This window comes from Myzus persicae, unplaced genomic scaffold (genome assembly GCF_001856785.1).
Source record: "Myzus persicae strain clone G006 unplaced genomic scaffold, MPER_G0061.0, whole genome shotgun sequence".
Taxonomy (NCBI): Eukaryota; Metazoa; Arthropoda; class Insecta; order Hemiptera; family Aphididae; genus Myzus; species Myzus persicae.
In genome coordinates, this window is record NW_019104239.1 from 76,354 (window position 1) to 103,332 (window position 26,979).

General features: G+C 29.4%; 1 protein-coding gene and 1 non-coding gene across 2 annotated transcripts in view; one reads left to right on the top strand and one right to left on the bottom strand.

Annotated features, from left to right (window-relative positions):
- Positions 1-25,220, top strand: part of LOC111040371 (bifunctional heparan sulfate N-deacetylase/N-sulfotransferase-like) — a 47,705-nt gene extending 22,485 nt beyond the window's left edge. The window contains exons 2-4 of the mRNA XM_022324264.1: positions 621-1,187; positions 15,982-16,197; positions 24,860-25,220. Of these exons, the coding sequence (XP_022179956.1) occupies positions 1,054-1,187; positions 15,982-16,197; positions 24,860-25,205 (696 nt within the window). The 5' untranslated portion in view covers positions 621-1,053 and the 3' untranslated portion in view covers positions 25,206-25,220. The remainder of the gene's footprint in view (positions 1-620; positions 1,188-15,981; positions 16,198-24,859) is intronic.
- Positions 4,262-4,343, bottom strand: Trnas-aga. The gene has a single exon. It is a non-coding gene; the product is annotated as a tRNA-Ser (tRNA).
- Positions 25,221-26,979: the final 1,759 nt, after the last annotated feature.

Below are 26,979 nucleotides of genomic sequence, written 5' to 3' on the forward strand. Positions count from 1 at the left end.
TACTACACATATATACTGCCCTAATTCTCGCATAACATTTTATTTTCATTGCCCGAAGTGGAGAATTCTCCTGTATACATTTCTACGTAGAAAATATATCCATGTTAATGAACTAGAATTTTTTAATTAATAAGCAATTTAAGTATAATACAGACGAGTCTGCGTGCATTACACATTTTTATTAGTATTTGTTGACGGTTTATCTCCTTAGATAGTATGTGTATCGCATATTGTATACAGTAAAATATTATACTATATAATGTACAACTTTTTCATGCCGTTCTAACTCAGAAAATATTGGTGTGGATCACTCCAGGCGCCGCGCCAATATTTGCTTATGGATGGTTCACACTGTAGCACTATCCGTTGTATAGCAATATTTATCTTCATAATAATAATATCAAATATGAAGTAGAAACGCATATTATGACATCATATATTTTTTAAATATTTAAAGTTTATATTTTATCATATTTATTTTCGTATGAATACAGCCGTTGTTGGGGGGGGGAGTTAGGGGTCCAATTATAACACCTATAACACCCCCAGGCTATACCATTGGATCACATCGTGTAGGATAAATCCCTAATAATATTCGTATATTTTTGTGTGTTTCGCAGGATGCTACTGATCGTTGTCAGTTGACCACGGTCGCCGCCACGACGGCATTTGTGCAGTGCCTACCGCTGTCCGAACGACACGTCACCGCTGCACGGTCGAGCGCAAAAGAGCAGCGACTGCAATAACGGACGTCCGCCGCGGTACGAACGTGCGGCGGACATGCACACTGTGCGCGCCGCCAGCGTAACGCCATGCCGGAGCTGTCGCCGGGCGCGTTGTTGTTTTTTTCCACATCCGCCGCCCCCGACGACCACCGACATCGTTATCGCTGTCCTCCCGACAACGACTTTGGAGCGTCGTCCTCGACGACCGTCACCTTCCTGGCCGCCGGCGCCTCGGCGACATCATATGCAGTTGCCGACCGTCCGACGTTTTTCGTCTGCCGCCACCGCCGTCTAAACGACGCATCATCGGCCGCCACCGACCGCCGAAATGACAGTGCTGAAGAACCGACGGATGATGGCCGGTCGTCCGTTTTCCGTGAAACGCTGCGTGGCGGCGCTCATGGTGCTTGGCTTCCTGTCCATATTCTATTACACGCATTACCTGAGTTCACCGATCGCCAGGTAAAATTCAAACACGTGTACCGTTGCGATATTAACACTTATGAGTAGAATAATTGTGGTCTCGGAAAATTGCTGCACGCGCAAAAGTGAATTCAAAAGTATTTTAAAGAGATTTTTTTTACTGTTGTTAAAATCGAGTGATCCCTCATTTTACATTTTTCACAGGCTTTATATTACAAGTATAATGTAGATAGTAGGTACTAATGCAATATTTCGATAGTCTTTTATACACAGAACATCCTATATTTAGTATTTTCAAAAATTTCGGATAGGTAATCACCCCGGTAATCATTATGACTTTTATCACCGCATAAATTAATATCGGCATTAACAGTTTCAGGAATTGGTTAGGTAGGTATATGATTTAAAGAATTTACCAATTTACTAAATTTTACCAAGTATTAAATTTATAGAAAAATGTTCACCAGTAAATTCCATAATCATATAGTTGAATATATTCGGGTTCGGGCTTCGTCGCATTTGCGTGTAAAAATAAGCTTATTGTTGTTTTTTTTAGGTTTTATTATACGTTAATTATTACCCGGAAAGCCATAAATCCGTTTCTTCGCTACTAATGAAATATAACTAAAATATTTTGGTGTGCGTTCTAGCACATTTAGGGATATTATTTAAATTATTATTATAAACTCTAAAAGCATATTTCCTGCAGATTTAACGATGTTTTTTTTCATCGCAAATCGTATTATAAATACAATTTTTAACACGATTAATAAATTCGATCATATAAATGCGAATAAGAGTAGAGAAAATTAATATTTAAATGTCTATCTAAATTTAAAATAAACTCACTTCCAATATCAGTATGATTTTACATACATAAAAATTCAAAACCAAGAATAATGAAGTATAATATATTTCTTTGTTTTTAAGCTCTTATTTTTGTTTTTATAGTCAAATAGCTGCAGCATACCTGCATGCATTGTTAGTACATCTAGAATGCATTAAAGTCCAATCCCGAAATATTATGTACATAGAACGACTGCTCATCGACTTTATAGACATATTAAGAATTTTAATTTTAAACTTTCCGCATGACCCCTATAACATGCTGCTTACTATAATTTCTATATTGGACAGTAAAGACAGCATTTGGGGGTGATTCATTTAACCGCCTAAAGTTATGTGAGTGAGGGTGCAAAAATGATAGTTTAGTTGAAATTGAACCTTATTTTTAGTACCGCTAAGGTGATGCTGCACACTTAGTGTTGTTAGGTAGTCTACCCATATTATAGTTTATTATAGGTTTTAGCCGAGATACATTTTTGAAAATCTGAGTAATATTATTAGCCGTTAATTATAAGTTAGTAATATTATGCTAGTTGTATGAATATATTTATGAGTGATTCTAAACATTTAACCATACCATGTCTACCATCCTAACCCAATAAAAAAAATACAAAGCGCAGGAGAACGCTTGTCCAAACGGGTTGTGACTAGCGTGATTGAGTAATATTTTTGGCTCTAACTCTTCATATCCGCTTGAATTTAAACATTTGAGGGGTGGCCAAACGAAAAGAGTTTTATTTTTTTTATTTTTATATTTTTGCATAAATTTATATTTATTCCATTAGCGTTTATTGACAACAAAAGCAAATCTTATTATGTGTCTCGAAAAACAAGAATCAAATGTTTGGAAGGGTGCAGGAACTTAAATAATATAATAGGTAAGGTACATGAATAAAGTTAAGAAACACAACGCGTGCGGTAGACGTTTACAGCTCTTTTTCGTCTTCTCATAATAATAATAATACAATAGACGCCAATGTAATGCGTATAACAGACGATTTTTTTAATACATATTCTTTTTAACCATTACCACCCGGACACAGTGCGTGTGTGGCCGTAAAAGATTTCCAAGTTATTGTGTAAGAACCTTACCCAATATTTTATTGCGTTGTATACTATAATATATATGTAATTTGTATATTATATTTAATATTATTATTTTTATCACTTGACCGAACCTTAGTAATATTGTCAATAATTGCGGGCCACGCGGTATCGTTTTATACTTTTATATTTTTATTAATATACTCACATTTCTACTTATAATATTACACTATTGCTTGCACTATTGTTACGGTTTTTTACTTACTCATTAAACCTAAATCTCAAGCAGGTATACCTAGAAATAATAATTAAATGTCAACTACCAATCAGTGAATTTATATCGGCTCATAGTGTAATAGATTTGGTACATATTTTGCTATTATACTAATGGTTAATAAAGATTAATTACTAAATAATATTCTTTTATTATTAATATCTATGTGCAACAACATGCTTACCTAATAATCGCGCATGCACATTTGTATAAACAGTTATTGTTCATTTTTTTTTATGTTTTTGAGTAATCTTAGGGTATAATTACACATTACAAAAATTATCGAGCATAATATTTTAGAGGGTAGAATGTATACATTTCTTTAAATATTGTCTCAAAAAAATTTAATATCCATTTAAATTTGTGAAATTTTATAAAAAATATTATTTTCTCTAATTATTTATGTACCTAATAAATAGTTTTTTTATTTTACTTTTAAGATTAGCAACTCAAAAGTCATAAAAAACGATTTTATCTTAATGAGTCTTAGAAAAAACAAATATTGTGCTGACATTCTCTTAATATTTCGGCATGAATATAAAAAAAGTGAAGAAAAATTAATTCTCTGTTTTTATAACTTATTAATGACATTATAATATTGTCAATAATTTAAATGGATACTTATTAACTTATAAATATCCATCGATAAAACATAATACGTTTCATCTTTTATTCATCGGTCATTGACGTATATTGTATTATGTTGATAATATTTATTTTCTTACTAAAAGGCGCAATTGTAAGCAAAAAATCACAAATAAAAAAAATGTGTTTCTTAAATATGGTTTTTTTAAAAGATAGATAGTATTTCAATAATTTATGAACAAATATTTTAACTGTACCTAATGATTAAAATTACGTACAATATATTTAAAAATATTATGTAGTTACGTTAGATAAAAAATAACATTAGTCAAGAATGTGAATGTGATGATTATAAAAAAATCTTCGCAGTCGGTAGGATTCGAACCTACGCTCCCAGAGGGAATCTGATTTCTAGTCAGACGCCTTAACCGCTCGGCCACGACTGCTTGGTGATAAGGTTAGGTAAAATCGTATGCACTTAACGATACTGCATACATAATTCCGTAATATATTTTTTGTTTTAGACACCCACAGGGCACAAACAAAACTATAATCATATTGTCAAATAATTTAATTTGTTAAAAAAGAAATGTCATAAAACATTAATTGAGTGGCTGTGGACCTACATAATATTATGATATCTGTGCCTATCTATTTTGTTTATGAAATTAAGTAGTTAAATCATATCGTTTTTTTGTATTATTGCTGTTGATACCGAATACTGATTAATACAAGTTATAACATAATAATATAAATAACATAAGTAATACAATTTTATATATATCTATTATAATGTACCCATAACTTATTGCCTATAGAAACAAGTAAGTAGTAACAATTTTATTTTTCACGCGAATCAACTTTACCACACAGAATATATTTATCGTGGGCAACATGAATCCTATAAGATTTGTATTACATAATGATATTTATTTCACCAAATATTAGTAAAAAAATGCTTGCTTTCTGGACCTGAGTATAGGAGAGGTAGGTGTCACCAAATTTAAGTTTTCGGCAAAGACAAAATAAATAAAAAAAAACTTTTTTTGTCATCTAAATTTGATCACGTTAAAACTTTTATCATGATCCATATGTGTATAAGTAGACGTCGATGATAATATGCTATACATGAATTACATTATTATTTGTTTCAAATATTGTGTTTTTGATTATTTTATTTCTAACATTGACTACATAGGCCATTATATAGTTATAGATACCTACTGCAGATGTACATTTTTTAACTACCAATGCAATAATTTGCATAATTATTTTAGTTGCAATTTGTCTATAATATTGTACAATTATACATATTTAATAATGTGTCTAAGGTCTAACTGTAATTACTGTTCCACAAAATGTACAGATTAGTTGGTATTTCTTTTAAACTTGCAAGTTTTTATCATTTATGAAAATTGTTTTTTTAGGTACATATTCTATTGATTTTTTGGCTTCGTGGTCTGTTTTTTATTTAATTTTATGTTGTTGTGATCGGTCATCCAAAAAAAAGGAATTTTTTATTTCCATATTTTGTATTTTGAATGTTTTTTCAAAAATAAGGCTAACACTGTCTGTTGTGTTTTCTGTGTTATTTTTGAAACAATTTATTGTGCTCATGGTGGTTTTTATATCACAGTCTTTATAAAAATAATTCATTTTTAGATAAAATTCAGAAAAATAAATGCGCCTTGGGCTTATTTGTCTTAACCAGGTCTTTTATATAATTCCTATTATAAAATATTTACCTTTCTTTCTTACTCGTATTATTAGTAAAAGATCAATCAGATAATAACAATCGAACAGTACCATTTGCCAGTTTACTAGGTATTGTATACACTATACATGAAACAGGACGATGGATGAGTGTTCGATTGGGAAGGATAGTTATTTCATATTTGGTATTTAAAGAAAATTTGTATCACCGTTTTAAATATACCACTCACGAGATATTCAGTCCTAGGGGTTTTGCTGTCGTGTCGGACAATATGTTGTAGTCATTGGTCAACTAAAACAATATTTAAGAGCGTTATACTAAGTACTAACTCGACCAGAATAATTTCTCTAAAGCCACCAAATATATAAATTAAAATATATTATTGTTGTGAGGGAGCATATATGAATTTACGTATAGTATTTAAATAAATACTCTATAGGTAATAAAAAAAGTAGTTCATACCATTGCTGTTTATAGACGTTAGTTAGTTTTATTTGTTTTTGTTCAAAAATAACTTTTCGTAAAACAAATATTTTCTAAAAAAACGATTGAGCAACTCATTAATTTTAAATTTTAAATAATTTTCGTTATGTTTGTGTAATAAAATAAAAATTCTAATTTCTAAATTCAAACGCTCATAAAATGGTTAAGCTCAACTATTTTTATAAGTTTCACCATCAACAACTTACGAGGAACCTTGTATTACATTTACAAGTTTTTGACTGATCGAACAATTTTTTATCGTCATTAGTTTACAAAAACAAATAATAATCGAAAATGTCATATGCCTATAAATATAGTTCAATACAAGTCAAAATAATTTAGAAATTGTATGGAGTATAGAAAATACTAATACAGATATTCAGTTGAAATTCCATGTATTCGGTCCTTTTTTTTTACAGTTACACTAAAAACCAAAATCGATTTTTTCGAAAACTGCAGGTTTTGCATACAAATTCCCGTTTTCTTTTAATTTTTTGTTTGTTTTTCCTATCGCTTTTATAAACTATTTTGAATTTTAAATTTTAACTTCTCGAATGCACCAACTAGATTCACTTTCCTACCAGAAAAGTTGCTATTGAAGAAGATCGAAGCACTTTTCTGCCTTAAACCGCAATGATAGACACACAAATAAAAAAATACACATAATTGTAAAATACATACATTCATCGCTCCGCTTAGAATCTAAAAATAATATTCTTATTAAATTAATTTGATATAATTCTCTCTTATGATCTTAGCAATAGAAAATTATAGTAAAATAATTAAACTTTTCGAAATTTTATGATTAAATTTGCTTTGTTCTTGTACAAAAGCGACAAGATGCCATCACCATGCATCTTAAGCTCAAGTGTACCTACTTTATAAATGAATTAACTTCAGTGACTATAATTACTTATTAATTATACAGTTATACTTACATTAGCCTATATCTTCTTTTGCAATATCACAAGTATATTCTCAGCAGTTGCCTGCGCTATTATGGTAAATATGAAAACGCGAGGTGAATGAATACATCCCAACATAAGCTTCTTTAATTTTATAAAAAAGTCGAAAAAGTTTTGCTAAAAACTATTCATCAACAAATGTTTTGAAACTTATAAAGTTATAACAGTTGATTTAATGAAAGTTACACCATACACTGTGACCAGATAATAGCATATGTTATTATATACCTATGTTATGTTAAAATGCGCATGAAACAATTTGCCTACCAAAAAAATACAAAACAGAAATTTAAAAAAAAATCTCAAAGTTCTGTATAACTAAGCAAAAATGAATGTTATAAGACTGATTAAAAAAGTAAAAACATTATACCAAACAGTAATTCTTGTAATCTTCTTCAGTAATACCGTAAAAGACCTTAAAGGTTTATATCTGATTTGCTCGGCAACTTGTTGACACAGACAATTGATTATAATATTTAGGGCTCGGAACTTGTAATGCATGTAAAAAGTACGACTAAATAAGCGTCCACTTATGCTCTTAAAAAAGTTCAAATATGCATTCATTTTTTTTCTCACAATTTTCATGAAAACAAATATTTTTGCAATATTTTTTTTTTCAAGCCAACTTAACAATAAATAATATCCCAAAAAGAAAAACAAGAAAATGGAACAACTTCCTAGTCTATAACTTCATATACCTATAGTTCTGTAATCTGTATTTTTGTGATTTTAAGTCTTAACCCAACCTTAAATACTTATAACTGACAGCTCTTAGTTTACAGTAGCAATATTTTAAACATATTTTCACAACTAAACGGAACACTAATAAGGTAGAGTTTTCCGACCTTATATTTTGAGACCGTGCCCCGTTATACTAACCTCCGCATAAAAAGGATGCGGAGTATAGATATTTTAAAGGACAGTTATATACAATTCCTAAGCAAGACATACAAATATTCTTGAATGTTTAAAGTTTTTACGATCAATATATTTTGAATAATAATAAAATAACAAAAACCGTTTTAGAATAAATTCTTATTATTCGGTTGATAATCCAATATCGTTAAAAATTGAACTTACGCCCCTCGTAAAAAAATTATAATATAGCTTTACGCTAATTGTTTTTGTATATTCGAGTAAACAATAATATTTATGATAAATGTTTGATTATATTTGAAGCTTTTGGTAATTTGGTGTTAAAAACAAAAATAAATGTATTTTTAACTAGAAAATAAATTCTGAAGTGTATGAACCTAAAAAGTACCAAGCTGTTGGAACACCAACATATCCATCGTTCCTCTCGGAATTAAAAATAATAATAATTTTGATTTTATCATAATGTAATGTGATTATAAAATATATGTAGTTGCGAGAGTTGCGAGTATATATGATCGTGGTTATTGTTATTTTGTGATACTCAGACACGTACTATTATACTTGGAGTCCTAGACTTTTATTTTTATTTGTGTATAGTGTATGTTATAATACAATATTACGTTTGTTAGTCATCGGTACGATAATATGATATTATGTTGAGTTACCTATATATTAGTACTTATAAAATCTTATTAGTATAATGAAGTGGCTTAATTTTTTAAGGTACTATAATATTTTACCAATTGTAGGTAGAGTTTTATTTATTTTAGATGTAGTTTTTTCCGTGTAGCATAACATTATTATTCAAAATATTGCAACAGTATTATTTCATGGTACACTGAGAAAATAATTTGTTTTATTCAAAAGTCATTGAATTCAAAATAAAAATGTTATTCTGAACAATCTATTTGAATATTTCACCATATAATTTAAATCATACATCAGTGATAAGGTAGGTACCTACTATATAGGTAGTTAGACATAGCAGTGATTTGAGTTTTATAGCCCTTATTATTCTAATGTCGAATTCTATGTAAGATGTTATACAAACATATTATTTTAATATAATATATCAGTGATAATTGTTTTTATTTTTGAAAATGTTGTCTTTCGTGGTCCAATATTATGAAGCGCATTTTGCCTCGTTAAATGTTTCGATCGTTAGCCGTTATTATTAGTACATCATGTAATACCTACGAGCGAATTTTTATACACTTTTACTAGCACGTATATTATTGCCTTTATAAGGTTCCTTGTAGGTTTCCAGGCGGAGTTATTTCAAATTACGTGTAAGACGGTGCATAAAATATTTATGTATATATACAATACAGTGTACACTGCATAGATACAATCATACGTTAAGTTTATTTCTGAAATTGCTGTGACTACGGAGTGTAGTGCGTATAGGTATTTTATTTTATTTTATTTTATTTTTATACGTATTTTATCATTATCGCGCATATCACTCGAGTTTTGATCTAAAATTAATAAATAGAAACCCAATTTTATGTTATATACAGTACGAAATATCATCAGCGTCCAATTCTTATACCTAACAAGTATAAATAATGCATGACTTTCATTCTGCAGCTTTCATCATTCGCTACATCCATATTATGGACAATATAGTCAAAGTTTTTGGGGATGTTTCATTTGGTCAAATGTCTATGAATTATTCAAGGTCTAGGCTGATTTAATCATGTCTGGGTGAATTAAAAAAATAATAATAATACGTTTGGACGAATATTTAAATACATGCGAAGGTACCAATGTATCATTCATGGTATACATGGCAGGACGTACCTATCTATAAAATATTACATAATATGTAATATTATTTAAATGTGATTTGGGCGTCCAAATATTATACAATCGTCCAGATAAATATCATATACCTACATAATACATACATAATTTATATATTATAAAATATGAACATTGTCGATATTTAACTTTTCGAAATTTTTAAATTTTTAAACTCAGCGTCACTATTTACAAAATGGTTAATTAATAACAAATATTATATTCAAGACTTGTTAAATCTGTTGTGATTTTGTACAATATAATATTATGTTAACTGTATAGGTCTGTACAGCTAGTAAGTTTCGAGAAATTATGTTTTCGATTTGCCAAGCTAATAAGTTACCGCGGCGTAACCAAACACTAGAATTATTATAATTGGTGCGTTTTGGACTTAGATTATGTTTACTACGTACAACAACTTAGCTTAAGCAAAGGATTATTTCGATGAAATAAATAATTTTGTAGAATCGTCCAAGTTGAACGTCGACTACACTCTCCTAAATTAACTGACCCCGTTTTTAAATTAGTTATCTATCTATATGGTAACAATAATAATAAAATATTGGCAATAGTATATTAGATAGTATTATAAATATTTGTTTAGGCATATTGTTTTTATTTATTTGTTAGTGGTTGACATGTGGTAGCTTAAAACTTCATTATTCTCATAACATAAGATAATTAAGTAGGTATATACAATTATTTAAAAAAAGATATTATAAACCATTGGTCATTTTCATTTGATTTTTTTGTTTTGTCGATTGATTTAATAATAAAATCTGGGAAGCAAATGTAAATGATAACCCTTAGCCGATAATAACAAAATATAGCTGTATTGGTTCCAAAATAAAATGTGAAGTCTAAATAATACAACGCTTTCTTAAAGTTTTTATTTGAAAAAAATAATGATCGGTGGTAAATAATTAATTGTTCGATTAATTATACCTATATATCATACAAAACTGTTTTTTTTATAAAATATTCTATTGATATAGTTGACTTATATGAATAACTAATTGAGTATAGGTAGGTACCTATAGACTGTGATATAGTGTGTGTATGTGTAATATTTCTTTGTTTTGTTTTGTTTTTCTCAGGCTAAACATTGTATTTTATTTTATACAATATATATATAAATATAAAAATTAACTACAAATAATTAAAGAATTTCGATTTTATTATTATAGAAAATCATATAATATTTGCTATGTAATACATTATAAGTAGCGAATATACATACATAAATGTTTAAACCACCCCGTATTTAGTATTAATGCCTCGATTAAAACCTACACAAGTAATACATAGATATGCGTATTACATTATACTTTTAACTTTAAAATATATACTTCCTTACTTATGACCTTATCTTTATTTTTTACCTACTTGAAGTATAAATATATAATTTATCCTCCAGCATTTTATTTAAACGTGTCGACTACTGTCGAGTATGCAATATATATCACATTTAAGTCTTATAAAACCATAATCCTATTTAGTTGGTATTCAACAATGAAAATACATTAAAAAAAATTAAACTTCAGTTTCCTCTCTTTTTATGGCTGTGGTCACTCGTTTACCAGTTATTTTGTACTTTCGCCGGATGTCTGTGGGACCCATTAAAATCATAAAGGTCCTCCACATTTTCAAAGGACCGAATTTTTTTATGTACCACCGATCGGTGAAGTTATATTTCGCAGTGGCGTCGTTGTGTTGTTATATGAACCCAAAAGCTTTGCATAAGGTTTTTGACGTCATATGCAATACCTTTCATAAATCAAAACCGAAGAGTGTTGAAAAAAAAGTGGTCACAAGGACCTAAACGGGATAATGCGTTATGAGATTTAGAAAAATTCTTGTTTATGTACTGTAAAAACAGATATGGAATATATAATGTGTTTTCGAGAGACGTTTTTGTGTAAATAAATATAATAAATTATGCTGTTAAACTCAATATTATATGTTTAATTTACATTGACCGAAAAATAGAAACGGATTATTATATACGAAACGCGTATTGTATCAGCTAACTTAATTCTCTGAAAATATATTTATAACTATTTCGATTCATCACCACGACGATCGATTTTGGTACACACTTTATATATAATGTATTATAACTTATAATATTGCAGAAACAGCACAGTGTAACTTTATAAAACACTATATAGCTATGTATAAGAAAACTATGTTACAAGTTTAAATGTTGAGACGCTTTCAATATAACAAAATTTATGACAATTGTCGTGGTAATAATCATGCAGTTTATTGAACTGTAAATTAGATAATTTCAAAAAGAATCTGTCGTATTTTTCAACAAGCTGTTGCTTTAACTTTCCGTATAATAGTAACGCGCATATAATATGTACACACTGTCGTGTGTTGTGTGTGTTGTAGGAATTCGAATTTATTTGTTGAAAATTATTTCATGCTTTTAAATTAATTATGCGAATTTGTTTTTGTATTTATTTCAGCATAATTAAATTATAATACAATCATAATAATAATATTAAAAGTTGATGCGTTTACCTACTAAGCTAATCTCGAGGCTAATCTATTTTATCTGGTATACCTACGGAGTTCCTGTGGTACAATACTAATATAATATATAGTGATAATATGTAAAATTCCTTTATTGTTGAAAAGTTCACTTAATTTTCTAGATAATATACAATATAGTATTGATTTATTTTTATCACCAATATTAATACCAAAGTTTCCTGAATTATTTATATTTACACATATCAATTTTTTACAATTTGATTGATACACATTATTGTCATCAAGGTTATTAACTATATTTTACTTATTAGTTTTTTAATTGATGTTTATTAATTATATCATTGGTTTTATTAGACTGATTTTCATGTAGACATCGAATCAGACTTTTTACATAATTTACCAACGTGCTGTTTTGAATGTACAGTCTTTACCATGTACCTAATCTGGAGAACTTCTTGAACTGGTTAATGTTGCATTATGTGGCTTAAAATATATTCCTGTTCTTCCATAAATCATATCTATATCATTGAGTATGTGCCTTCGTATGGATCTTACATCCAGTATATATATATCTCGAATATATAAACATATAATAGAAGAGTTATCTATAGTTTTTTTTTATTCAAAGTCTGCAATCTGCAAATTAAAAAATAATTACGATTTTGAATATTTTGAATATTTTCTATACAATGTAACTATACGCGTTATACTAATAATATGAAATACTCAATGCAATTAATGAGTAATAAACAACGATTGTTAATTATAATTATATTCAGCAAACAACATCACTTGAGATCACAGTTAGATATTTCTAGTCAAGACTTAAGATAATTTCTACGATATGACACTAATATATTATTATTACAGGCTACAGCTAATAAATGACGATAATAATACTATTATATTATAATATGAATATAATATCACTGATAATATTTAATGATCAATATAATATCAAATCTTAAACGTCTAATCTAAAACTGTATTATTGCTTACGAAAACTTAAAATATCACGCTAATATTATATTAGAATATATTATGAATACTCTGCAATCATATCATTGATTTGATATTCTGAAAACGCCGTTGCTATCAATTTATATATATTATTATGGTACATGAAAAAAAGTTATTTCTACCAACTACTCGGCCAACGGCTGCCGATGAAATGGAACTTTATTCGAAATAAATTATTATTCAAGAAACACAATAAACAAACTTCATCCTATTGAGAACGTTAAACTTTGGCGTTCCAATTTATCTGTAATATAATCTCGGTATACACTTGCCTGTTATTGAGTTGTATTCACGAGAAATTACTTATGCATACATATACTGTCATCAAATAATAATTTAGTATATTCTAATATTATCTAGGTACCTGGCATAACTATATAATTTTAGTATACAAATATATTGCTATTATTTTGAATTGAAGACTGCTGATGGCAATTTCCAACATAAATAAAAAGAAAATAATTATTCTGGTTGTTTACTGTGTTTAAGTGTTTCGCATCATTGTATACCAAAACTGTTTTAAACAAAAACATTTGTTTACGTTGTTTAATAACACCGCTGTATCTTTACTGTCTTATACGAATACCTACCTTTATAGGCCATGTTTACTGATACTATAGTATAATATATTGATGGTACAGTAGATTTTCGATGTCTAGTGAGAGTTTGTTACTCGTAACTAAATAATGAAATGTGGTATGGTAAATGCGCAAAGTTGATTAAAATCTATAAGGCTAAAATATCGTAGTAATACTTTATTTTTTATAACCGAACAATATTTGAGATTCGATTAAATTGTTTCTTTTAATAAACTAATTTTGGTAATTTTGGAATTGACACTTGAAAAAAACAAGTTTTTTACTCATAAAATTAATTAATTATCCTCATGTCTCATAGGCTAATTTTCTAAACCTTGGAACAGGAAATATTAATTTTTAAATACTTCTTTGTATGTTTTTTATTTAGACTGGCTAATAAAAGCAGCATAACATAATTCAACTTGAGTTTATAATGAACATTATACACTTGACATACAATACAATAAGAAATTTTTTATTATCATAAAAAAACTCATTTTTAGTCTATTAAACTTTTAGATGTTAATGATCATTTAAAATTACTAGGTATATAGTTTCATCTTTTCATTCTCAAAATATTAAATAACTTTAGTTCTATTATAGCTCGCATTGGACCTATTAAATGTTAATGTTAAAAAAATATTTTTTCTTACTTTTGAGATAAAAGTTGATGTGGCTGAATATGTTCTATTGTAATATATTATTATTATTTTGTAATTTTTGTATTATTCAAATTAATATTTTATCATGGCAATAAATGCTCGAATATATATAACTAAAATATAATGAAGTGGAACGCGTAAAACTAAAACATACACAATTTATTTCCCCAAGAACTTCAAATTTACAAACCGTATTCGTTTGTAGCTGTCTTACTATATTTTTAAAGAGTTTTTACTCCTTAAGACATTTGATATAACTGAAAAAAATACTTTGAACTATTTGTGATTCATAAGGTTTTTGTTAAACGATTACGTAATATTAATATATTCGTTTATTACTTATGTTTTAATAAATAATATTATCATTTATTTCTTAACTTTTATTTTTTTTAATTCACTTGTGAGCTTCTTAATTACTACTTATCAGCTTAGTTACAGACAATAGTTAATTAATATAAGATTTAGGTACTAACATTGATTATAAATACCTACTAGTTTACAAAATCAATGGTATTATAGGTAAGGTAATAAATAATAATACAACTCAAAGAAATCCAAGAAGAAATCTCTATATATATAGCTGTATCCCTAGCTATTTTGAAATTTTGTTCTTTCGTAATATAAAGATACAATATATTATGTTATTTTTATATATAACATTTTATGGATTCACCATTCATAGTTAAAAGCTTTATTTTTCATACTTCAAATCATTGATTCAGTTATTATGATTAATAAAATAGTCGGTCACAATGAGGTTATACTATATATTGTTCAATATTGTTATATCAGAATAATAAGTGTTTGGACTGATCATTTTAATGGTATTTAAATTTATTATGTTTTTTACTTTATCTGGTCGTGGTCGGACTATAATAACAAGAAAGAGATTAGTGACCTGTATTTGAACAGCGTTTTCCTTCTTTTTTTCATAGTAATAATTAAAATTCTTCAATTTATAATTTATAATACAGTTCATTGCTAAAACGTTACTAACTATTTGCTAATCTATTTTAATCATATGAATACCTCAATTATTTTTACAATTTGTTGGTACAATGTATTATTATAAGTGACACTTTTGCGTTACATAAAAAGAACAGTGTGCACTCTAAAATTATCACTAAATATATCAACTGGTTGGCTTGAAGTAAAAAAATTTGGTTTTCTGGATGTTAAAGGCAACGACAAAATAAATATTTTGAGAAATTTTCAAATTTTCAACCACTTTGGTACACGCATGTGCTGGTAAAATAAAATGTACCTATTTTTAATAGTAACGCAAATTATTTTCTATTATTCGGGAAGAAAATTTTTTTTTTTAAGTTGTTTTCCAATAATTGTAATTATTACAAAGTAGATAAAGTTAAAGTACGCTTGTTTCAGGTGTATGAATATGATTATAGGGTATTCAATATATTTTTGAATTTTCATAACCAACTTTTTTTATACTTAGAATATGTTTTATTTTTATTTTTAAGCTTACTGATGCGACGGGAACGCAAAATGGTTCGGATGCGACCGTATGGCATGTGCCCTCACTTCCAATCCACACCGCCAACGGATCACAGACCGCCTCGCCAAGGATCAGGCGATGGCCGTCCTAGGACCGACCCTAAGTTGTTATTACTCGTTGAGACTGCATACCCGAGACTCGGCAGGGAACTAGCCGAGACACTCGTCCATAATAGACTGAGGTAAGAAAACAGAACTTTCTGATCGCAATAAGTGAGTTGATTCCCGAGACCTTTCTCGTGTATTAGTTGATTCCCGGGTCATTAAGAGTTACGTACGAGTTGATTCCCGGGTCAATAAGAAGTACGTACGAGTTGATTCCCGGTTCATTATATATTTTATTTAATATTTAGTAAAATATTCAGTCTATTAGCATAACCCAAGAAACACCACGAGGAGGTTGGCTGACAAGTTTCTCAAAAATGTTGTTTTTTTAGTTTTTTCATATTTTGAAAATCATTCAATTTTTATTTATTAATTATTTATTGAATTATATTATTATTAAAAACATTTAGTAGTAACTAGGTAAAAAAATATAAAAAAATTTAGTAATTTGGTCAAAATTTGTAACATATTGTTTTTATAAATTGGTATCTGGTAATGAGATTACTAGTATACCGTGACATCTCTTCTCTCAAATTTTTTTTTTTTGTGAATTCGCGCGTGGTCTCGGTGGATATAAGAGCGAGTTGTGTGTGACGGTCAAACTCTTTATACTGTCGTAAACTCTTTACTCTTGCATTCTATTGATAATTGATATACAACAATAGGGAATTAACTCGTACGTACCCTCTAATGACCCGGGAATCAACTCAACGGTGTCGGTGCAGGTAAACAGGTACCCGGGAATCAACTCGTACGCAGCCTTTCTGATAGCGTACATCTCTGTCAAATTACTTTATTTTCTCTTCAATTACCTACCCGTCTCATATGCATTGTCATTACCGACCCTTCCCTCTATCTTTAGCAAACAAGCCTATAGTTTCTGTTAAACATTAATTTAATAGGTAATGTACTATTTTATGTAATGTCCCTTAAAATAAATAAACTATGGATTTTTGATTTGCAGTAGGTTTATTAAGTAATTTATAGTTTCCAAAAATAATATGGACATCATATTAAGTTCTTTTAGCCTTTTAAAATGTATTGTATAATATGATGAATTCCTATATGCAGTCTTTTGTTCATAATATAAACTAAATAAGTATAATGTTGTATATATGAGCAGTCATAATTCTTAAGAATCTTAATTAAATAATTATATTTTTTCCAACTATAAGCATTCACTTTATTTTCGATAATACTACCCCCCCCCCCTTATATGGGATTTCAATAGAAATGTTTTGTAAAACTTTTTATCATAAGTCATTACTAAATCTAAAGTTGTATTTTACAGTTTATCACATGTTGTGTATAATTTTGTTTGAATTGTTTCGCGTCATCCCAAGTGTCTAGAAATCCACTATTTTTGTTTTATTTGGTTGCTAGTTCCTGGGAAATTCAGAAACTATATTATTTTAAAAGTGTATACCTGGAAAAATCTTTATTTGCGTTTTACTTGGAACACATAATATGTTTAAAAACGTATACAACTGTTTATTTCATTGTGATCTTTATTTTTCTTTTAATATTTGGCTTTTTGCTATTTTCTTACACAATATAAAAATGTTTTGGATGTTATTAAAGAACTTGTGAAACAAAATTATTAACTATTTATAAATCCAACATTTAACTTAACGCGTATTTTAACTGAGTATTCGCATAGCCATAATTATTGCAAAGGAAACGCCTCGTATAATCGAAAGTTCTATTTATTTTGACTTGATGACATTGTAATATTAATTATTTAGACCCTCCAGCTGAGTGTTAGTCATAATTAGAGTTTTCTTAAACTAAACTTGTTATTATAAGTTATATACTATCGCTTTTAATAAGTTGCTACAAATTTGCATTAAAGGCAGCTGTTATAATTTACGAGCTCTACATCTTAGAAAACTACCAAAAATTCATAATCCAATCATAATTATAATTGTTTTTAACTAAGAAGTTAAGTATATTGTTCTAAAATTCGCTTTACAGCAAATTTTGCTTTATCATTAAGATTTTTAAATAACCCGTTATTTTTATGAAAAATTAATTTCATAATAATTATTTTTAGTGGGATTTTAATAATTTCGTTGCGCAAAATTAATGTATTTTCTGACATATTTTGGAATTAACGCTATGCAGCTGACATAAAATGTATCAACAAATAGCGGATACATTGCATTATATTTGTGAATAACTGTAAGTGCTATAATTATAAATCAATCTATTCGATCGCTGAACGATGATGGAAAATTATTTATCAGACGCGTATAACTATTATAATATATAGTGTATCTATGCTTGAGCGAATTATGACGTGATATTATCCTGATTGTGGCGTCGGATTAATCCTTTGCGGGATAATGTAATGATTAATGAATAATGGACTTTGCCGAGCGTATTTTTCGTGTACGTCTCGCTCGCGCTTGTGTTTTAATAATAATAATAGTAATTAGATTGAAATATTTAATAAGCCGTCGAAAACACAGCCTTAACAGCTATACTATAGTATAATATATAGGTTAGTTACTTGTATATAGCTATTGCTAATAGTTTTTGGGACGTCTATCAATGCGTCGACCAAACCTCTTATATTTGGCGAAATTATCAAAGCAAAACCTAGATATACCTAGTTAAGAGGGTCACGTGTGTCTGAACGCCGTTTTAACTTTTAGTTCGGCATTGAACTTTGTTATGTCAAACTGTCGAAAGTTTTGCTGTGTGTTTTATCTATTATGACGTTGGACGTGGTGGCGGTCGCGTATATAGAACAATAATAAGACTCGAATATCCAGTTTTTTCTTTTTCTAGTTCGAGTAAATGGTTTTAACTTTTGTGTTAGTGGCGGGATTGGTTTGCAGACCTCCTGATTTAAGTAGGCTTACTGAAATGTGTTGTACATATGTCTTTAACCAAATTATTCGATTGAACTTGAAGCCTCTGAATAGCGGACACCGTTGGATTTAACACAGAGTTGTAATCTGTTACTATAATAGATGGCAGTAAAAATTAATCTATTGTTTTCTTCCAAATTAGTGTGACCACAAATACAAACACTTAACTATCCTTCTAATCATTTTTTCCGGTTATATAGCTTTATCAAAAACCATCGGATGGCACATTGTATCCAATCCAATAAGTTGGTTCAAGTAAAAATGACAAACTTGTTTTAACTTTAAAACTATAGGTTGAAAATTATACACTTAAGTATACTTACCTCGCGGGGTCCACAATCCGCTATGGTGGGTGGATTGCCAGTGGCGGCCCTACCACACCCCGAGTAACAACTTCGGTTCATACACGGTTTAAAATCTATATAAAACAGCGGTGCTGCACTGCGTTCTAAGTCCGTCCATACACGGTCTAAATAGTAAAATTTTTAAAATGCATACCAGATTTAACATGGGGTGCACCGAGTTCCACGAAGTGTACGAATGTACATTACTTGGTCAGCTAAATAAAAAAGGTCTACTCCGTTCAGGTACAGTTAGGAAAACATGGAGTCTCGGACATATTTTTTTTCAATTTATTTGAAGCTGGCCCAGTCGGCGATCGCCGTCTCGCCGATTTCACCAGGCCTTCACTGTGGATTGCCTGATAATGTATACTCTTCGCAAGCAAGTCTTGTGGGCAACTACGGGTGGGGTGACTATATAATATAATGCAATCGAACGTGTCTTGGCTGAACCACTGACTGTTCAACGTTAAGCCTAAACTATGATACCTTGAGATATGAAATTTTCACGGCAAGTGTGCACTAAGAAAGCATTTTTAAGTGGTACACAAGTATTTTGAGATTGAAGATGGCTGATGAAATTTTTTGAGTTTTGAACACCATTATACTGAATATTAAGTATCGAATTCTACAAAGTTTGGTTCATATTATGAAGTTGGCATTTTTAACAGACAACGAAGTGCACGGGGTCAGGTTTTTAATATAAATATTATTGGCCGTTCGTATAATCGCATTTCAATGAAATGGGCGTGTGTCACTTTTTATACAACAATATTATAAGTCCCACGGGTTTAATCCGATTGTTCTGCCAAATCTTTATGTAGGTGGCACCATCGGGGTAGAATCTACAATGTAATTGTTTTTCTCTACCTATCTGGTAACATATATGTTACTATTGTCCGAGATACAGATTATTCGTGCCTGAATATACACGTTTGAATGGATCTAATTAATTATACCTATTGGCATTATATATATATATTATACAATCGACATTCATTTTGGATCAATTTTAATCGCTAACATTGTTCCCTCTCTGGAACTCCATGCATGCATCATTTTTTTTTGTCGTTTATGCTACAATAGTATAGATGATAACAGTTCAAAAAAAAAAAAAAAATACAAAATGTTTTGTCCAGAACTATTGTTCAAAGCCAGTGTTTACGAGCGCTACGAAATGACGAACAACGGAAGCAATTTCGAAATCATATATACAATGAAAAGATATTGTATATATACCCATATTATACTATTCACATGCAGACACAGTGGGTCATGCCAAGCATTAAGTGAAATAAAACTATAGGCTGATTATACTCGCTTACAAGTTTTTTTCTACATAATAATATGTTAATTATTACCTATGACATAAATTAGGTTTCGGTTTTTATTATAAAATAGTATTATATGGCTAACAATGATATTGGATAAAAAAAAATCCATAATACTATATTCGGCTTTTATTTGTTTGTTTTTGTAAATGTTTAATAACGATTTCAGTATTTTTTGAACCGTATAGTTGCATGTTCATTCGTAACTAAAAAATTTGTATACGGTATATACTTAGTCATTAAAATTGTAATTGTATGCAATTATAAAGTAGGTACGTATAACATTTTCAAGTCGTCACGTTATCATTTGTGTATACACGACTGCTACAACAATAGAATCTTAATTATTATATTATTATATTATTATGACCAAGTACAATGATTATCAAGCACTCATTAGTTTTATATATTATAGATAATAATAATATTCATACAATCGTAATATAACAAATTAAGTGCCGTACAGAAATGTACATTGATCCGGGTGAATTTCGTTCTCGGAGAGTGATCGCCTTTAGCCGGTTGCCTTGCCGATGATCGAGATTTGCGAAGTAGATTTTATTAAATTTAAAGCTCATAAAACTGTGATTTTAATCATAAAAAATATGTTGTGTCAAGTCTACAGTCATTCATTCCAGTAACAACAACCTACTATAATATAGTATTATATATTATATATTATGAACAAGTTTTTTGACCAAGCAACAATTTTTTATTGACTTTAGTTTAAAAAAAACTAATAATCGAAAATTGCATGTGCCTATAAATAGTTCAACAAGAGTCAAAATATTTTTAAAATTGTATGGTGTATAGAAAATGCAGATATGTACATTCGGTGAAAATTTCATGTATCCATGGTATATTTTTTAGAGTTACATAAAAAAACCAAAATCGATTTTTTCAAAAACCGGTTTTCTGTGAAAATTCCCGTTTTTCCTGCCGTTTTTGAAAACAATTGGGAATTTTTTAGTTTTGACCCCCAAAGTACCAACTAGATTCACTTTCCTACCAGTAAAGATGCTGTTGAAGAAAATCTCTACTTAACGAATCAACTACAGTTTCATTTTACTGCCCCAAAAGGTGTTGAAGACAGACACACACAAAAAAAATGAAAAAATAAAATAACACATATTATCGTTGTAAAATCAATATATATTATTCATAGCTCCAGTCAGAATCAATTTGATTTTTTGAATTTTTAGACTATTTTTTTAATATTTTCAAATTCTTAAGATCATTTGTTCTGTTTATGGATAGTGCCTTGTTTGGATAAAAACTTCTATTTTTTGAATGAGAAACCCAGTTTTCTACATTAAATAAAATTATCTAAAGGAAAATATTTCTGAAAATCAGAATTGTTAAATTTTAACGAGTAGTTGTTGAATTATTGAATTTAGTGTGCTAAGGATAATATGTGCATGATAATGGGTTTGGATTGTTTGTAAAATGTGATTGCTGAGATGATTTCAACATTTTAATCGGTGTTGCCTAATTGCGGACTAATAAGTGACAAAAACCATGCGAGTTGCGGACGAAACCTAAAAAGGTAACATATGAATTGCTGACAAATATCCAATTATTATTTTTGATACAACGATTATTGACGTTGGGGAATTACTGTTTGATATTGACGATGTGTAAATGGTGATTGACATAGACGATGTGTAAATGGTGATTGACATATAGTTGGACTGATTATTTATAAGCATTAAGATTGTGCCGGTGCTTTTGAGGCGGCTGTCAAAAAATATGTTTTATCAGTTTACGTAACATTATTTTTTCTGTTGGTTGGTGGGTAAATCAATGACTGATTATTGAACAGCACTAGAGTTTTTGAAACAACGTTTACCCATACTATAATAACCACTTTTCATATAAATTTTAAACAATTTATATCCACTCAGCTGTTCATATAGTATGACCGATGAGCAAAATAAAAGGACGTCGGATCTCGGACAAGCTATTGGTACAGAAAAATACAGTCATAAGGTCTAGCTGAAGTATATAGTTCTGAGTATGAAAAGAGAAACTTTTTAAAAACATTTTTCGGTCGGCCGTTTTTGTCACCTAACGAAGTGAAAATTTTTGAAATATTTGTGTCCACAACTCCCATGGATTTTATTAAAAAAACTCTGTAAGCAACTGTGATGTTATAATATTGACCTGAATAATTTTTCCGCAACTATTGTTTATTTTTAATAACTTTATGTCTCTATTATCCACATTATTAACATTTTACTAACTTAGTAACTACTCGTTCACATTTTATATAAACCCTATATATGTATTGTTTATATTTTATTAATATGACGTAGGTACACAATATTATATATTGACATTTTTCTTTTTCGCCTAGATACACGTCGCCAAGAGTAACCTTGGCACTTTCGACTGTCGTCGGCTACACATATATATATATATTATATATATATGATATATACGTCATGTAATGTCGTATATGGTATATTGTGAAAACTTATTTCATTAAATCTGGTCCGCGGAAAATAACGCGAGTGGGATATCGTATCACGTCGCATCGTATTAGATTTTCGTCGGAAGTATAATGTTTATAATCTTAGACGAAACGATAACTAAAAACTGTTCACTTTGCCGCGGTCGCCGTGTGTGGGTACATAATATTATGGCGTGTGCTGCTGTACAGCGACTTTAATAAAAAATCCGACTCTGTCGCCGACGTATTTGTTTGACATTAACGATTTGCGTGCAGTTCTCATCGAGAGCATGGATATATTCAACATCATTGTATATATCTATGGTCGAGAGTTGTGAAAACCGCCGCTCCACTGACGTTAAGTTTTGATACGAGACTGAACGAGAGTGGCAATTATGATGGTGCCTATTACAGTGTACAGTTATTATATATTATAAGGGATGGAGGTTGACTCTTTGTCGTGTCACAAAAATATTAAGTATAATAATTAATAAGTATAAAATATGGTTATTTAAATTTTATTTCTGATGTTTAGATCTTATAGTTTTTTTTTTGAATCATTATGATATTGGATACTTATATTTTTTACAAGCAATTTTTCTTATACCAGTGAATCGTGGAGCAATCTGATTTAAATATTTCATCAAATTCTTATGTTCCCTACAAGATATATAATTTAAAATATTTATAAATAAAGTTATAAAGTTATACATTTATAAAGTGAAAACGAATACAAATTATGTATACAATTCAATAACAATAAAAAGCCGGTACCACCTTTAGGGTTTACGTGATGGTTTTTTTTTCGAATCTCATATGATCTGTGGCGTTTCGGCAGGAAACCTAAATATTGGTGGGATTTACAACTGTCCATTAAGGGCATGTAAGTGATTTATAAAAACGTGACGGCATGTGTGAAATATAAGACCCTTCGTATATGCTATAATATGCTGTCCTTTCCCTGTCGGCGGCAGTACTGGCGTTTTGTCGAACGTGTGTGCCAAAATTATCGCACCATAATGAATCGGAGATTTATTTTGAGACAGGGGCGAAAAAAAAATATAATAATAACAACAGCAACAACAATTTCTATCGAGGAGAGCTGCGCAGGACGTGTAACTACGCTATAATATAATAATATTTAATGCGTTTGGCGCCCGGCGGTATATGGACGGTATGAGTCGTCGTCTCTGCAATCCGCTTCTCTCTCTCTATCTCTCTCTCTCTCTCTCTCTATCAATCTCTCGTCACCACACGCACACATCTCTCACCTGCCTATGGTTTTTTTCTCTCGCTCACACGTGCGGGCGGTGAAACTTGACTCGCTCGTAAACATAATAATATACACATATATAGTGCCCATTCTTCTTATTCGATATATATATATATATATATATTGCCTATTATTATTGTACACATTACACACTCGTTAATTTCATACCATCCATCGTATACCTATATAATAATATATCATATATAGATACATTATGTACGACATAATGGGCCATGTAAGTACCTATAATATAATATGTACAATGGTTGCTCGGGAATGGCCGGTCGGTATCACGCCGACAAAGTGCAGAAGGAGTATAATACGCGGCGGCGGCCCTTTTACGATTTTTTTTTAATTTGAGTTGGCATATCATATATAATTTATATAATAATATAATATAATATACCTACGTGCATCGTATTACGTTCACACATGTATTATAATATGTTTTATATCACTGCTGCAGATATAAAATGGAAGTGGCCGGCAAATCGTTACCGGCGCTGACGAATTTGGACAAAGGCCGATATTCCGTCATCGTGTTCGAGAATTACCACCGGTACCTGAACATGGACAAATGGAACAGAGAGCTGTTGGACAAGTATTGTAGGGAATACGGGGTCGGCATATTGGGATTTTTTCCGCCAGCCAACCGCCACATGACCAGCGTCAAGGTCAAAGGGTTTCCGTTGTACTTGCACACAAAACTATCTCTCAGGGTTTGTATATATGAATATTACTTGGTCCTTGATAGTATCAAACTATATAATAATAATAAAATTTATACATTTTTTTCTTGGTTAAGAGGATGACCCTTATCTGTTTATAAATTGTTTGTTGAAAACCAAGTTTCACATGGCTGAAAACCACTCTGGCTATAAAGTATAAACCATTGGCATACCTAGGAGGGGAGAGACTAAAAGTGCTTCAACCCCCCCCCTCACACCCATTGACTGATTTAAAATATATATAAAAAAAATTATTCGGCATTGATAACTTGAAACATAACAATTCTATCACCTTCTAGTTTTTCCAAACTCAAATTATTCGATGATATAAAAAAACAAAAATTTTGAAAAGAACACAATTTTGTATATCTTTTCGCCGTTATTTTTTTAAATGTCTTACTTTTTTGAATGATAACATTCATATTTTATTCTATATTCACATGCAAAATATTTTTAGGAGTATTATTAATATCTTACAAAAATCTAATTTCTAATGATATGTTTGGTACAGCTTATAATAATTGTAACTTAAAACTTTATAAGTAAGTTCGATAAGCGATTAGAGGACTATTGGTATACCAATGGTATACCACCAAATGTTGGTCCTCTACTTATTTCATATAAACTTAAAATAATTTATTCTATTTTGGAAAAATAAGTTTATAAATTAATTTTAGTGTTTTTATACCTTAATATAAAAGATAAATACCTACCTATTTTATTTAAGATGTTTACATATAGACATTAAAATACATAAACATATTTCACAGTGTTAAAATATCAACCTTATATTGGTAAAAAATAAATAAAATAAATGAGTTCATGTAATTTTATTTTATTTTAACTCTTTCTATTCAAATTGTGGAAGCACTAATGAGAGTTTCGGAAATGACCTTTCTAAAGTAAAATTGTCATGCTATTTCAAATCCATAAAAATGCTAGATAATAATGTTGGAACTATATTTCTACTCCCAAATGTTAATAAAAAAAAAAAAATAATAACAATCATTGGAAATACTCTAGTTTCTTTGCTTCATTCAGAATCAAAAATTGTTAAAGGGCAATTTTGTTAACACCATAAAAATATTGTTTTTCAATTTTCATGTATCATATATGCATTATATAATGTAAACAAATGTTCAAAAGTGATCCTAAGTGTTTTAATATATAAATAAAGTGATTTTTAGTTGGAAAAGTGACTTGTATACATTTATTTTATTATTTTAGATACTTATATAAATTTGAAACATAACGTATCAATAGGAAATATAAAGACAAGATGTATAAAAAATTAAATAATGTGGTTAAAGTAGGTGTTATAGAACTAATAAGTAATTTGTTAAATCTGGGTGCAAAACATTGGTAGCCATGTATGAAATTAGCCAAAAAATTATTGGACAAAAAGTTACTAATTCAAGCAAGTTGTGTAAATCCCTATTAACAACTTACAGTATATTCAATTATACAATTTAAATTGACCAAGTATACGTAGGTATATGATCCAATGATGTAAATTACTAAACCCTACAGTTTAGTATGGTAACTATATGGAAACAATATTTAAAGATAAAAACAATTAAAATTCCTCCAAATAGTATTAATTAAATATATAATGTTGAGTCACTATTTGGTTAACCTTAGTAATGCTAAGTTACAACTGTAGTTCTATACTCTGTTCAAGATTAGACTGCAACTGGGCAGAGACCAAAACTAGAGAACAATTCTTGCTCATACCCACTGCTATTCCAGCGTTGGGCTTAAACAAGTTGCATTATATTTGTGAATAGAGTATAGATTTTTTTTTTCATAAATTTTTCTTATAATAGCTTCTACAAAAATTGTTATATATAATTTATTT